This window comes from Hemitrygon akajei, chromosome 24 (assembly GCF_048418815.1).
Source record: "Hemitrygon akajei chromosome 24, sHemAka1.3, whole genome shotgun sequence".
NCBI lineage: Eukaryota > Metazoa > Chordata > Chondrichthyes > Myliobatiformes > Dasyatidae > Hemitrygon > Hemitrygon akajei.
Genome location: NC_133147.1, coordinates 21,203,989 through 21,218,097, shown reverse-complemented (window position 1 = coordinate 21,218,097; position 14,109 = coordinate 21,203,989). Strand labels below are relative to the sequence as shown.

The window sequence follows — 14,109 nt, the reverse complement described above, 5'->3', positions numbered from 1 at the left end:
TTCATGTGATAAGCCGTTCAATCCTAGAATCATCTTCATGAACCTCCTATGAATTCTCTAGAATCTACTGATTCTTGAAAGACCACTACTAATACCTCCACATCTTCTTCAGAACCCTGGACCCGACACCATTTGATCCAGTTGACTTATCCACATTCAGACCTTTCAGTTTCCCAAGACCCTTCTCCCTAGTAATGACAAGTTCACACACTTCTGACCCCTGACACTCAGGAAATTCCAACCTACTGCTGGTGTCTTCCACAGTGAGAACTGATGTAAAATGCTCATTCAGATCGTCTACCATTTCTTTGTCCCACGTTACTACCCCTGCAGCAACCAACCTATTCTGAACAACTTTCTTTCAGGTAGGTCTTCGCCCTGAATACTTTGCAAAAAGTTATTTGATTGTGCAACTTGCCTGGGAAGTTACATGCAGTTGAATAACAAATAATGCACAGAATGTGCACCCGAGTTTCCAGAGCAAAACAACATGCATTTCCAATTTTGCTCAAAAGGTCTATGTAGTAACTCGTGCAAAAAGCTTTAGTTTATGTATCTGATTGTGCATCGAATCCTTGAGGCTCAGACATTAAAGTTTTTTTGGAGTTGAAATATTGTGTACAGTTCTGGCCTCAAATTTCAGGCAGGATGGCAGCATTAAAGAGAGAACAGAAGGGATTCGCTAGAAGGGATCGCTCTTAGAATGGAGAATAGATTAGCGAGATTCGCCTTATTTGTCTCATAAATGTCGAAATATTGAAACCTACAGAGAAATGCATTGTTTGCATCAAATAATTGTGCTGCGGGTAGCCCGCAAGTGTCGTTACCTTTCCGGCGCCAACATAACCCTAATGGGGAGGAGACCGTTCCTGAATCGTTAAATGTGTGCCTTCACGCTTCTGTACCTCCTTCCTGATGGTAACAAGGAGAACAGGGCATGAGCTGGCTGGTGAGTGTACTTAATGATGGATGCAGCCTTTTTGAGGCATCGCTTCTTGAAGATGTCCTGGATATTATGGAGGCGCGTGCTCACGATGGAGCTAACTAACTTTACAACTCTCTGAAAGCACATCAATAATCAATAAACAAATAATGATTCTGGAGATCCTGAGATGAAGAGTCCTTGAACGTGTGTCCAGTTCAATGATGGAGTGAGTGAATTGAGTGAAGTTATCCCCACTGGTTAAAGAGTCTGATAGGTGAGGGTAATAACTGCTGCTGAACCTAGTGGTCTAGTTCCTAAGGCTCCTTATCCTTCTTCCCGATGGTGTCAACAAGAAGAGAGCGCTGCCTTAATGTTGGTGGTCTTTGATGATCGATGCTTTTCTCCTGCGATAACGTCCTGTGTACATCTTCTCAATGGTGGGGCGAGCTTTGCCCATGATGGACTGGGCCATACCCATTACATTTTGTAGGCTCTTCCGTACAAGGGCTTCGGTGGACAGGGCTGCGTCCAGTATCTCTACAACCTTTTGCTTTCTTGTGCGTTGAAATTGCCGCACCCTGTCGCGATGCATCCAGACAGCGTGCTTTCGGTAGTGTACCTGTAGAAGTTAGAATATTTGGTGCAGATCCATATCTCTAAGCTTCGAACAAAGCTTACTGCGGCCAATTCATCGCCGATTTGCAAATTTTGGGATGTGAGTGGAAACACGAGCACCCTGGGGGACACTTTGGGACTGCAGATGCTGACAACAATGACCAAAAATTCAAGATATTTTTGATTGAAATTATTATCGTATGGCGCTATTGGGCTCCTGTGTCAGAGCTGAAACTGTTAGAAATACTGCAGGATGGAGTATAATTAAAGGACGTGTTTTCCGCCTTTATCTCCGCGGTGTGACAATGTCTTTAAAGTAAGAAGGTAGTGTCTAGATAAAACAAAAACATGAATGTTGAATGTGATTATCCGCCCTTAGCGGCAGTTTGCCGACATGAATGTCAACGGCAGTACTCGTTAATACGCTTTAAGGTTACGGAAAAAAAATAACCGAATGTTCTGACTCAAGAACACGACATCTGTCATTCATAAATTAATAAATCTCTCTGATAATATTCGATAAAATTTTAATCACTCTTGATAAGTTTAATCAACTCCGCCATGGACAGTCTCAATATTGGATTCGAAAGGAGGAAGGTTAGGCATGAGGCTAACAAATCCATCACGTAAAAACTCAGTGCTACGTAAACTCTTACAGGGCCTTCCTGGACGAGGAAGGATCTTCGCCTAGAAGCGACCACACCTGGAGGCAACGTGAATGTTTGGTCCAGGACAGAGGATTCCGGCGAATTACTGCCGGCGGCCTATGACCCTGTAGGGGTGATGGACTTAAGTAGGTAATTACTGTGAGTAAGACGAATTTAACCGAAAGGGGAACTGTGTTAGACAATTTATCGTGGGTTGAGAAGCAAGAAGCTTCAGCTGTTGAAATCTGGAGCACACACTTAGTGTGTCGAGCAGATTTATAGGCGGGATGAGGGAGCAAGGAATCCTTATGCAGGGGTTTTGTAAGAAAAGTTAACAACTTCCTTCCACCTTTCAGGGGCTGTTTCTCCAGTAATGCTGAGGCTTTGTAAAGCATTGGTGAGACAGTACTCGAAGTATTGTGAGTAATTTGGAGCCATTTATCTAAGGAAGAACGAGCTGGCATTGGAGAGGGTCGACAGAGGGTTTAGAAGAATGATTCTGGGAATTAAAGGGTTAACTCATGAAAAGCTTTTGATGGCTTTGGGCCTATACTTGTTGGAGCTTAGAAGAATAAGAGGGCTAGGGTGATGTCATTGCAACCTATGAAGTACTGGAAGGCCTAGATAGAGTGGACGTGAAGATGTTTCCTACAATGGTGGAGTCTAGGACCAGAGGGCACAGCCCCAGAATGGAAACACGTTCCTTCAGAACAGAGATGAGGAGAATTTTTTTCCCAGCTGGTGATGAATCTATTGAATCCATTGCCATAGACGGTTTTGGAGGTTAAGGCATTGGGTATATTTGAAGCAGAGATTGAAAGGTTCTTAATTAGTAAGGGGGTCAAAGGTTATGGTAAGAAGGCAGGAGAAAGGGGTTGCGAGAGAAATTAAATCCGTCATGATTGAATAGTGGAGTAGAGCTGAATGGTCTAATCCTGCTTCTATGTCTTATGGGGTTATGGTCCAGTTGAATACCTATTGTTCCTTTTTTTGCGGAAAACCATACAACTTCCAAGTGGGTGGCGCCGGAGGTTGGAATTGAACTCCGATCGTTAGAAATTTGAGGCAGCAGGAGGAATCACTGTCAGAACAAAATGCGCTCTGATGAAACTTATTCCATAGAAGAAATCTGTCAGTGTATTTGCTCTGCGCACAATAGATTTCAAAATGGGCATAAAACTGAGAAGGGCTCGGGTACGTCACGCACTGTATCTAACCTTGTTATCTTCACTCCTTTCGATACAGAAGGTACAGGATGTCCATGTAGCAGCGCACAGGCAGCAGAACGTACAACTGTGTACTGGTAGGACAAAATGTTAGGATGTTGCAATGTGAGGAGATTGCTGCTGGTTATAACTGGAGACGGGGCTCTAATGGGAGAGAGCGCCCTGGAAGTCGATAGCTCAGGAGCACTCCACCGGAAGCTTAGGGAGCAGCGCCGGATTCTGGTGAGTTCTCTGGGCAACAACTACCTCTAATTGCCCCGCTTACACTTATTTTTACGCTGTTCTGGTCGGTAAACTATACGAAGGATTATAAGTATAGATGGCGCAGAGACGATTTACAATAATGTACTACACCTGCCCATTCACCTCCTTCATCGCCAGAGTTCTATTCTGGTTTACAATTGGACCCCAGATTCAAAAAGAAGTTTTTTAAAGATTAAATTAATTATTCTTACCTCTTCACAGATGCCGCTCGACCTACTGTGGTATTTTTCTCCATTTTACAGTTAGCCAGACTATCTAATAGAGTCAGGGATTCATAGAGTTGCGCAGCACAAAAAAAAAGGGTTGAGATTCAACTCGTCTCTACCCACTTACAATTTGGCCCATATTCCTCCATATCCATGAACAGTTCTCCAAGACGTAGGATTTCCTGGTAGCCTACCATTTTATTCCACTGCCATTCCTATTCCGACTTGTTGGTCCATGGTCTCCACAGCCACTTTAATGATGGAGGAACAATATGGCATATTCTGTCTGCGTGGCACCCAACCTGAAGGGATGAGCAACAATTTATTTAACTTCCGGCAATTTCTTCCCCCCCCCCACCCTCCTCTCTTTTTCCATTCCCCAATATGGGTTCCTTCTGCCCACCTTACTTATCCGATTCACTCTTCTTCCATCCTTTACCCTTTTCACCTATCCTTTCTCAGCTTCTCTCTTAATCCTCTCGCTCCCATCCACCTACCTTCCACCTCAACTCCTTTCACCTGTCGCCTACTAGCTTGTACTCCTTTCCTATCCTCGCCCCAACTTCTTAGTTTGGCCTCTTATTCATTCCTTTCCTGTCCTGATGAAGGGTCTCGGTAAGAAACGCAGGATCTTTATTTCTCTCCAAAGATGCTGCCTGAACTGATGAGTTCCTCCAGCAGTTTGTGAGCACTGTTTTTCTATCCACGTCTAAATGTCTTTTAAATGTTGCATTTCCCCCAAAGTCTACAACATAATCTGGCCGCACATTCCATAGACCCATCGGTCCCTGTCTGGGAAAATTGCCCATCAATTCCCCCTTATCCTTACCCACCCAGGGATAAAGACTGTGACTATCACCCCTATTCATGCCCAACATAATTGTCTAAACCTCCATACTATAACCCATCAACTTTATAGATTCCAAGGTGGGGTGAGGGAACCCTCCTGGACTACCCTTAGAACGCAAGGCGCCTGCGCTAGACAACATTTCTGTAAATCTCTCCTGCAGCCTGGCCAGTTTAATCGTATCTCTTCTGTAGACTGGCGACAAGGAGACTCAAACAATACTCCAGGTACGCACTAACCAATGGCTTGCACACTGGAACACGGTATCCTAAATCCGAATCTTACTGCCCTTGACTTTGAAGACAAACTTTCTTCCCTACCCTGTCTCTCTGTGTGCATCGCGCCTAGTATTCAAAATGACATACTGAAGGAAGGAGAAAAAGGCAGGAACCCAAAGCCTCTTCGGAGTGTTTCTCCCTCATATGTTCTCATTGTTTTCTGTGCACTGTAGGTCAGAGCGATAACCTGCATGCAACGCCGAGTCTGAGACTCGTATCAGCGGCCGTTGAAGTAAGTCGCCAGGGGACCGACTGGAAGTGCGAAAGGTATCGAACCGCGTGCAACTCGGGCCAAAATGCAGGAGGAACAAACGACCGAGGGGACCAAAGGACCTGAAACCAAAGAGGTCTTCCAAAATCAAGAAAGGCATTTCACGTTTTGTGGCCACGACCTAAAAATCATTCAGCACTTGAAAAACCTCGACATCCCAGCCGTGGTCTGGCCGACCGTGAGTTCTGACGCTTGCATTCGATAGCGGGGTGTCGCGCGTGGAACCACTGGCCGACGGGGAAATGGCGTAGCAGTCGGCCCCGTTGATCCGTGTTCTATCCGCTTGCCGTCTTCTCTTCTATCGCCAGCACCCATCCGATACCTGCTGCCATAACTTCCGCTTTACAGCGCTTTCTCTTACAATCGTACCTTTTCTGTCTACTGTTCCTATGTCACCAAGTAGGGACACAAACCGTCTTTTCGGCCGAAGTAGGGTTTCACTAGCAATGCTTTTTATCTCACGCACAGCCTATTCCGTCTTCAGGCTCCACCTCGCCAACTGGCCAATCGGTTCACCAAGCACGCGTGCTCACACCCTGTCGCCCGTCACTGTGTCTCCCACTTTGAATCTATCATATTATCGCAAAGAACAGAAATTAACTCCCACCACCCACGTCATCCATGCCAAGTATGCTTACGGGTCCTCCCAATCCCGCCCATACCGATTATTCCACTTGTTCAGTTACGTGTGAAGCGTAATTGTACCACCTCCTCTGGTAACTTGTTCCAGATAATGTCCACCCTCTGTATGAAAAAGTTAAGAAATCTCCGTTGCATATCTCCCCTCACTTCTAAACCCAATGCATTCCAACTGAAAGAGTACTGTCCGGAATAAACGATTCGCCTATCTGCCCTTGTTATGTGTCTCATAAACCCTTGCCAATTTACCCTCCATATTTCCACGTTCTATTAAAAATAAACACCGACTCTCCAGTCTTTATAAACCTCCATATCACCCCTCAACCTCTTTGACTCCACTTGGGATAAAACTCCTGGCCTTTCCTTAGACAGCAAGACTCTCAGTCCAGGTAACATATCTGTAAATCTTGCTACACTTCTCCAGTTTAATCATATGTTTTCTTGAAACAATACTCCAAGTGCTCACTAACCAATGGCTTGCCCAACTGCATCATAAAGCCACACTGCCGAAATTCAATGCCTCGCCTTTGAAGACAAGCTTTCTTCCCCATTCCGCCTCTCAGTGTTCATCGCGCCTCATATTCAAATACCTTCGACATCCTAGTCATCATTATCCAGGGGCACGAACAGTGTTTTCGGATAAAGCAGGAACTCACTTGCAATTCTTTCTATATCGTGCACGGCTTCGGCCTCCTCTACATCTCGTCGTTTGGTTGATTCCTTCACCGAGCACGCGTGCTCACATCCTGTCGCCCGTCACTATGATGATGGATCCGTCTCCTCTTTGAATCTATGATGGACTCGCACAGCACAGAAATTAGCTTCATCAGCCACGCAATCCATGCCAACCACTTCTTCGATACATTCGAATCTCAATTGTCAGAATTAGGTCCACACCCATCTACTCCTTTCCTGACTAAGTAATTGTTCAACCGAATTTTAAACGTTATTGTATACACCTCTGCCACCTCCGGCTCCAAGTAACCTCCATCCTGTGTACAAAAAAATTTCAGATCTCCTGTGCATTTCTCCGCGTCCTCTGAACCCGGCGCACTGCAACTCAAAGATCTGTGAAACGAATAAACGATTCTGCTTATCTGCCCTTATTATGCCCCTCAGATTTTTATAAACCCTTGTATATTCACTTTATGGTATTGTTTGCATTGTTGTAACTATATGTTGTAACTATGTGGTTTTGTGTAGGTCTTGTAGCTTTAGTTTTTGATTTGTTGGGTGGTAGAGTTGATCTCCTGACTTGGTGTGTCTGGGTAGTCTTGTTTTGTTTGGTGGATTTGAAGCTCCTTTCTGGGGAACGCGCTAAGATGGTAGCGTGATTTTAATATGCAGCAGCCTCTCCGGACTCTGGATTTGGGGATTGACAAACGTTATGTGGATTTTCTGGTGGTGTCTGTTTTGTCGCGTGCTTTTGTGATATCATTCTGGAGGAACGTTGTTTCATTTTTTAACTGCATTGCAGTTGTGGTTTCTAAATGACAATAAACCGAAGTTCAATTCAATTCAATCAATTCAATTATTTCCCGACGTTCTGTTAAGAATAAACCCAGTCCCTCCAAACTCGCAGCATAACTATGTCCTCTAAAACTTATTGCGACCACATTGCTCCTGTACTATAGCGAACACGATGGGTACAATCTGTGTCTATTACTATAACTAGACTCTGCATGAGTTTTTGGAACAGCACCTCGTCTTTCACCTGCCCATATTCAAAGTCAAAGTCAAATTCGAATTTATTGTCATATCCAAAAGTGCAATGAAAAATATACTCGCAGCGGCTTCTCAGCAACATATCATGGTATAAAAAATTCACAACAAAAGCACAAATTAAACAAATGATGCACACCTTAAAGAAGAAATAACAGAATTGGAGCAAAACAAAAGAAATTCAATCTTAATGCAAAGTGGCCGGAGTGTTGTTAAACTGTCACGAATGTTGTTGTTCCGCTTGGTCCAAGAACCAAAAGGTTGAAGGCAAGTAGATGCTTTTGAACCTGGTAGTGTGGGACTTCAGGTTTCTGTACCTCCAGTACTCTGATAGTTGCCAGAAGATAGCGTACCCGGAAATAAGTTGCCCCTGTACCGGGCGGGCTTCATCCGGTTTCACCCATAACCCAAAGTCATGCACTTCGTGACGTGAAATGGAACCTGACAGCTGTCCCTGACGCGGAACAGCATCTGCACGACAGCGGATATAATGGGCTACGGGCAATATAACCGAGACAGCGGGAGTGATGGGCGATTGTTCTGAGATAGTTATTGTATCGATGGACTGAAAGGACTATTACGTCATAAAACACATAAATAAGAAAGGTAGCACGAGCAAATCTGCAGATGCTGGAAATAAGCAAAAACACAAAATGCTGGCAGAACTCAGCAGGCCAGACAGCATCCACGGGAGGAGGTAGTGACGACGTTTCGGGCGACTGCATCGGCGCTGCTTCCTGCACACATGCTGAGTTCATCGACTTCATTAACTATGCCTCCAACTTTCACCCCGCCCTCAAATTCACCTGGTCTATTTCCGACACCTCCCTCCCCTTTCTAGATCTTTCTGTTTCGATCTCTGGAGACAGCCTATCCACCGATATCTACTACAAACCTACAGACTATCACAGCTAACTAGACTATTCCTCCTCCCACCCTGTCTCCTGCAAAAATGCTATCCCTTTCTCTCAATTCCTCCGCCTCCGCCTCATCTGCTCTCAGGATGAGGCCTTTCATTCCAGGACAAAGGAGATGTCTTCCTTTTTTAAAGAAAGGGGCTTCCCTTCGTCCACTATTAACTCTGCCCTCCATCGCGTCTCCCGTATTTCACGCACCTCTGCTCTCACCCCATCCCCCCGCCAACCCACTAGGGATAGAGTCCCCCTGGTCCTCACCTATTACCCTACCAGCCTACAGATCCAATGTATAATCCTCCGTAACTTCCGCCACCTCCTACGGGATCCCACAACCAGACACATCTTCCCCTCCCCCCCACTCTCCGCAGGGATCACTCCATACGCGACTACCTTGTCCATTTATTCCCCCCCCATCCCTCCCCACCGACCTCCCTCCAGGCACTTATCCCTGCAAACGGAAGAAGTGCTACACCTGCCCCCACACTTCTTCCCTCACCACCATCCCAGGCCCCAGACAGTCCTTTCAGGTGAGGCACCACTTCACCTGCGAGTCAACTGAGGTGATATACTGTATCCGGTGCTCCCGATGTGGCCATTTATACATTGGGGAGACCCGCCGCAGACTGGGAGACCGTTTCGCCGAACACCGGCGCTCAGTCCTCCAGCAGTGGCGGGATCTCCCTGTGGCCACACACTTCAATTCCACAGACTACTCCCACTCCGACATGTCTGTCCATGGCCTCCTCTACTGTCAAGATGAGGCTACACGCAGGTTGATGGAGCAATACTTTACCTCTCGCCTAGGTAGCCTCCTACCTGCTGGCATGAACATTCAACTCACAGACCTCCGTTGATACCCCTGCCCCCCCTTAACCCATCCCTATCTATAATTTTAGTCTGCTTCTCCTTCTCTCTCTTCCCCCCCCTCACTATAATCTCCCGCTCAGCCCTACTTTTCTTTTTCTTTTATTTCCCATAATTCCCACCTTCCCCTAGCCCATTTCCCTTCAGCCTATCACTTCCCAGCTCGCTACTTCATCCCTCCCCCCACTTCTTATCCCCCCTCGACCATCGCATGCTACTTCATTCCTGATGAAGGGTTTCGACCCGAAACGTCGTCACTACCTCCTCCCGTGGATGCTGTCTGGCCTGCTGAGTTCTGCCAGAATTTAGTGTTTTTTTAAATAAGAAAGGTTTAGGACGCAGCTAAGGAGAAACATTTTTACCAGACAACATCTTGTAAACGTGTAGAAATATTTACCCACGGCAGCTGTAGACCCCGTCTCATTTACTATAACGAAGAGACATTTCCACAGCAGGGGAATTAAGAATGATCGGGAAAAGGCCGACTGGTGAAGCTAGGTCCACAGTCTTGTCAGCAATGAAATTATTGTATGGCGGAGCAGACTCGAGGGACTAATTGGCCTACTCCTGCTCCCATTTCTTAATGTTCTTATGAATGGCATAGTATTCCCGTTTGCAGCGTGGGATCTCTGCCTGCCGTCATCCTGGCAACGAGACGGGCGGGCGCAATTTGGAGCTCTCACATTCTTTCACTCCAGTTTGCGGTGGTAGTGGGCTCCGATTCAAACGGGCGATAGGGTGGGACCCAGAAAGAGCACTGTTAATGCTCCGATCAGCAAAAGTTCGAGAAGTGCGTTGAGGACGGGTGCGCTCTTTGTTTCCGTGCTTTGAAAAGCGTGTACTTAAATTAACTATGAAAAAAAAAGTGAAGTGCAAACGCCGTAGCAACGCGCGCAGTATTCAAAATGCCAAAGGCATCAGGGATTGTGCCAACCCACAGTCAATAAAACGTAATGGGCCATTGAACCCATCGTTTTCATGCCGACCTTTTTGAGCATCTACACTAACCTTATTTTCTCAGATAGGTATGTGTTCTTCCATGCCTTGCTCATTGTTTCTGTGTAAAATGAGTTTAAAAAATAGTTATTAAATCTGTATCCACCGCTTCCTTTGGAAGCGGGATCCATATTTCAACCCTTCGCTTCGCGAAAAAAAAGTTAATTCTCGCATCCGGCTTAAAACTCCTTTCTCTCAATTGAAAACAGTCCCACCCTAATATCCGTATCCTATTGGAATTTAAGATTGGAACCTTGCACCTGTTATACTTTGGAGTGCTTATTTACCTAGGATCTGCCCTTTCCTGTAGCTCAGGACGAACAAACTTGGACCATAAGACAGAGGAGCAGAATTAGGCCATTCTATCCAGACTGATTTATTACCTCTCTCAAGCCCATTTTCCTGCCTTTCTCCCGAAACCTTTGACGCTCTTAGTAATCAAGAACTTATCAACCTATGCTCCAAATATTTCAAATAACTATAGCCTCCACAGCAGTCTGTGGCAATGAATTGCACAGATTCACCACCCCCTGGTTTAGGGAATTCCTCCTTATCTCTGTTCTATATGGACATCCCTCTATTATGAAGCTGTGCTCTTTGGTCCAAGACTCCCCAGTAGAAGAACTGTCCTTTCCACGTACACAGTAACAAGGCCTTTGAATATTTGTTAGATTTCAATGAGAATCCAACTCATTCTTCCAGCGTGTACAGGCAGAGAGCCATCAGACGTTTCTTAAATTTGCAAAGTTTGAGAAGCATTTATAAAGGCAGATTAACAGACTCAGTAAAGACATTATATGGTCCATATCCCAGAAGTTGTACAGGTTAATTTAGCATTATGGTCGGCACAGATACTATGGGCCGAATAGCAAGTTCTCGTGCTCTATCGTTTTGTATTCTATGTTTCTCAGATTTGGGACAAATCATTCCCAGGAGTAAAATTTGACCTTCTGTTCTGTTCCAGGGGCTTGTTCTTTGCAGGTATTTTGAAAAAGCAGGGCTAAATTTTTCTGGGAAGAAGGTGATCGAGCTGGGATCTGGCACGGGACTCGTGGGGATTCTTGCCACTCTGCTGGGTGAGTGAAATATTCGGAAGTGTTCGCACGGGAATGGAGCGACTTCAGTTGCAGGGTGGGACATGTGATTAAACGCATTGGTGTTTTAGATGGTTTCTTCAATTTATGTTAGTTTTCCCAATTTCACCACAGAAGACTAGTCACCCCTCGAATTGAATGCCACTGTTTCGAGAAGAACATAACCCCTTAAACTGGCATCCATTTACCGCAGTGCACCATAAGAAGTTCATATATGGAGTAATAATTCATAAAGATTGTCCCTCACCATAATCAATTTTCATCTCTGCTCTATAGAAAGCATCCTATGTAGACTGATCGAGGCTTGGTATTTTTAATGATCTGTACGAAGCCACAAGAAATTTTAGAGCGTTGTGGACTTGTGTATACATCTCGCAGACCAGCGTCTTCTCTGTGAACTCTGTCTGCACTTCTCACTCTCTTTGTATAGCTGCCAACAAAATTAAAGACCCCACCCATCCAAAACCACTCTCCCTTATCCCCTCTCCCATCATAACGAAGATACAAAGCCTATTTTGTTGAGAGTTTGAGGAGATTTGGTACGTCAGCAAAGACACTCGCAAATATCTCCACCGAACTCTAATTTCTACAGTTGAACGCTGGAGAGCATTCTAACCGGTGCATTACAGCCCGGCCCTGAAGCCACTGATGAACAGGATCACAATAGTTTGTGTAGAGTTGTAAATTCAGTCAGTTCAATTAAAACTACAAACTATCCGCCGTCGAGGAGATCTTCAAGTGGCGGTGGATCATGAAAGTTATCATTAAAATCCAGAAAACTATAAGACCATAAGGTATAGGAGTATCTTTAGTCCATTTAGCGCATTGGATATGCCTCAGCATTTCGGTCCTGCACAGGATTGAAAGAAGCAGCGGTCGAAAGTCTCCGCCCTCCAGTGGGGTGAAGACCACGGGAACTTTACGTCGGATTATGACGTCATCCTGGGTTCTGATTTAGTCGGCTCCATCTTGGGTACCAGCCTACAAAGTACCCAGGATATCTTCGAGGAGCGGTGTCTCAGAAAGGCAGCGACCATTATTAAGGACCTCCAGCACCCAGGGCATGCCCTTTTCTCACTGTTACCACCAGGAGCCTGAAGGCACACGCGCAGCGATTCAGCAACAGCTTCTTCCCTTCTGCCTTCAGATTCTCCAATGGACATTGAACCCTTGAACGCTACCTCACATTTTTAATATATTATTTCTGTTTTTTGCACGATTTTAATCTATTCAATATACGCATACTGTAATTGATTTACTTATATATTTGTTATTATTATTATTGCATTGAACTGCTGCTGCCCAATTAACAAATTTCGCAACAAACGACCGTGATAATAAACCTAATTCTGATTCTGATCCTGATTCATCATGGTAGATCCATTTCTCTCTCTTACCCAGTCCTCCTTCCTTCTCATAGCCTTTCACTCCCGACTGATGAAGAAGTTATCCTCTGCCCTACATCCAATGACCCTGCTGAAAAAGCTCCTCTTCTTCTCTGTTCTAAATGGACGTCCCTCTATTCTGAAGTCTCTGGTCCTAGACTCCCCACTACAGAGTCATCTCCTTTCACATTACCTCTATCCGGGCCTTTCAATTGGTTTCAATGAGATTCCCAGACCATGGACCTGCAATGAATGAGGGGTACCTAATAATGTGGCCACAGAGTGTACATGAATGCCATGCAAAGCCAAGTATGGTAAATATGGCAATAGCAATTTATGAATTTGCTAAATATCTTGCCTTGACCAACAAAGCCTCCTTCTTTTCTGCAGATGTGATGGATACACAGGTGTGATTTTGTCTGACGATTCATTCCGCAGGTGGCGACGTGACCTTGACAGATCTACCCATGGTTCTGAATCAGGTGGAGGAAAACGTTGCGAAGAATATCCCGTCGACCATGATGCAGCGGTCGAAGGTCTCCGCCCTCCAGTGGGGTGAAGACCACGGGAACTTTACGTCGGATTATGACGTCATCCTGGGTTCGGGCGTCGTCTACTACCGGCGACATTTCCAATTTCTGATCGACACTCTCCTGTATCTCAGCAACGAAGGGACCGTCATATACCTGAGCTCCTCCATGTGCCACGATACTGGGGCTATTGACTTTCACGAGAATATAGTCCCACAGCATTTTAATTCCGAAATTGTGGACAGAATCGATTCGAAAGATGTAAGTGTGTTCAAAATCACCAGGAAGCACACTACATTTCAGTAATCGTTAGATGCATTTCTTAACTAAATACACGAGCCGGATAACAGAATAATAAAACTCCCGATTATATGGCATTAGAACGCTATTAGTGCCGGGCGAACTGATTTCCCGATTATCGCTGGATGGAATTTGAATTCATTTTACTAAGACTTTATCTAATAGTGTACAATAAATTTGTCTGGACAGCCGGTTACGTTAAAGATGGTGGGAACCGTGGACACCGGTTTTAATGGGAACGCTTGAACCGGGGACCGTGTGATTTCAGAGGAAGTGGGAAACTGATCAATGTGGACTTTGAAAGGAGCTTAGGAAATGGCCACCAAGTGGGCTGAAATGGAATGAGAAATGAGAAAATGTCCGCGATTTCAAATGCAACGAGA

General features: G+C 45.2%; 1 protein-coding gene across 1 annotated transcript; it reads left to right on the top strand.

Annotated features, from left to right (window-relative positions):
* Positions 1 to 280: 280 nt before the first annotated feature.
* On the top strand, positions 281 to 13,732 carry LOC140715555 (EEF1A lysine methyltransferase 3-like). Its single transcript, XM_073027911.1, has 5 exons — positions 281 to 365; positions 2,199 to 2,333; positions 5,182 to 5,240; positions 11,382 to 11,493; positions 13,335 to 13,732. Exons 1-5 carry the CDS (start codon positions 281 to 283, stop codon positions 13,730 to 13,732), a joined length of 789 nt encoding a protein of 262 aa, XP_072884012.1.
* Positions 13,733 to 14,109: the final 377 nt, after the last annotated feature.

Excerpts from the sequence above, each read along its gene's own strand:
- LOC140715555 (XM_073027911.1), top strand. The coding sequence starts at position 281 with ATGCTCATTCAGATCGTCTACCATTTCTTTGTCCCACGTTACTACCCC. Across the intron at positions 5,241-11,381 it reads TCGTATCAGCGGCCGTTGAA|GGGCTTGTTCTTTGCAGGTA; the intron begins GTAAGTCGCCAG and ends GTTCTGTTCCAG. Across the intron at positions 11,494-13,334 it reads GATTCTTGCCACTCTGCTGG|GTGGCGACGTGACCTTGACA; the intron begins GTGAGTGAAATA and ends TTCATTCCGCAG.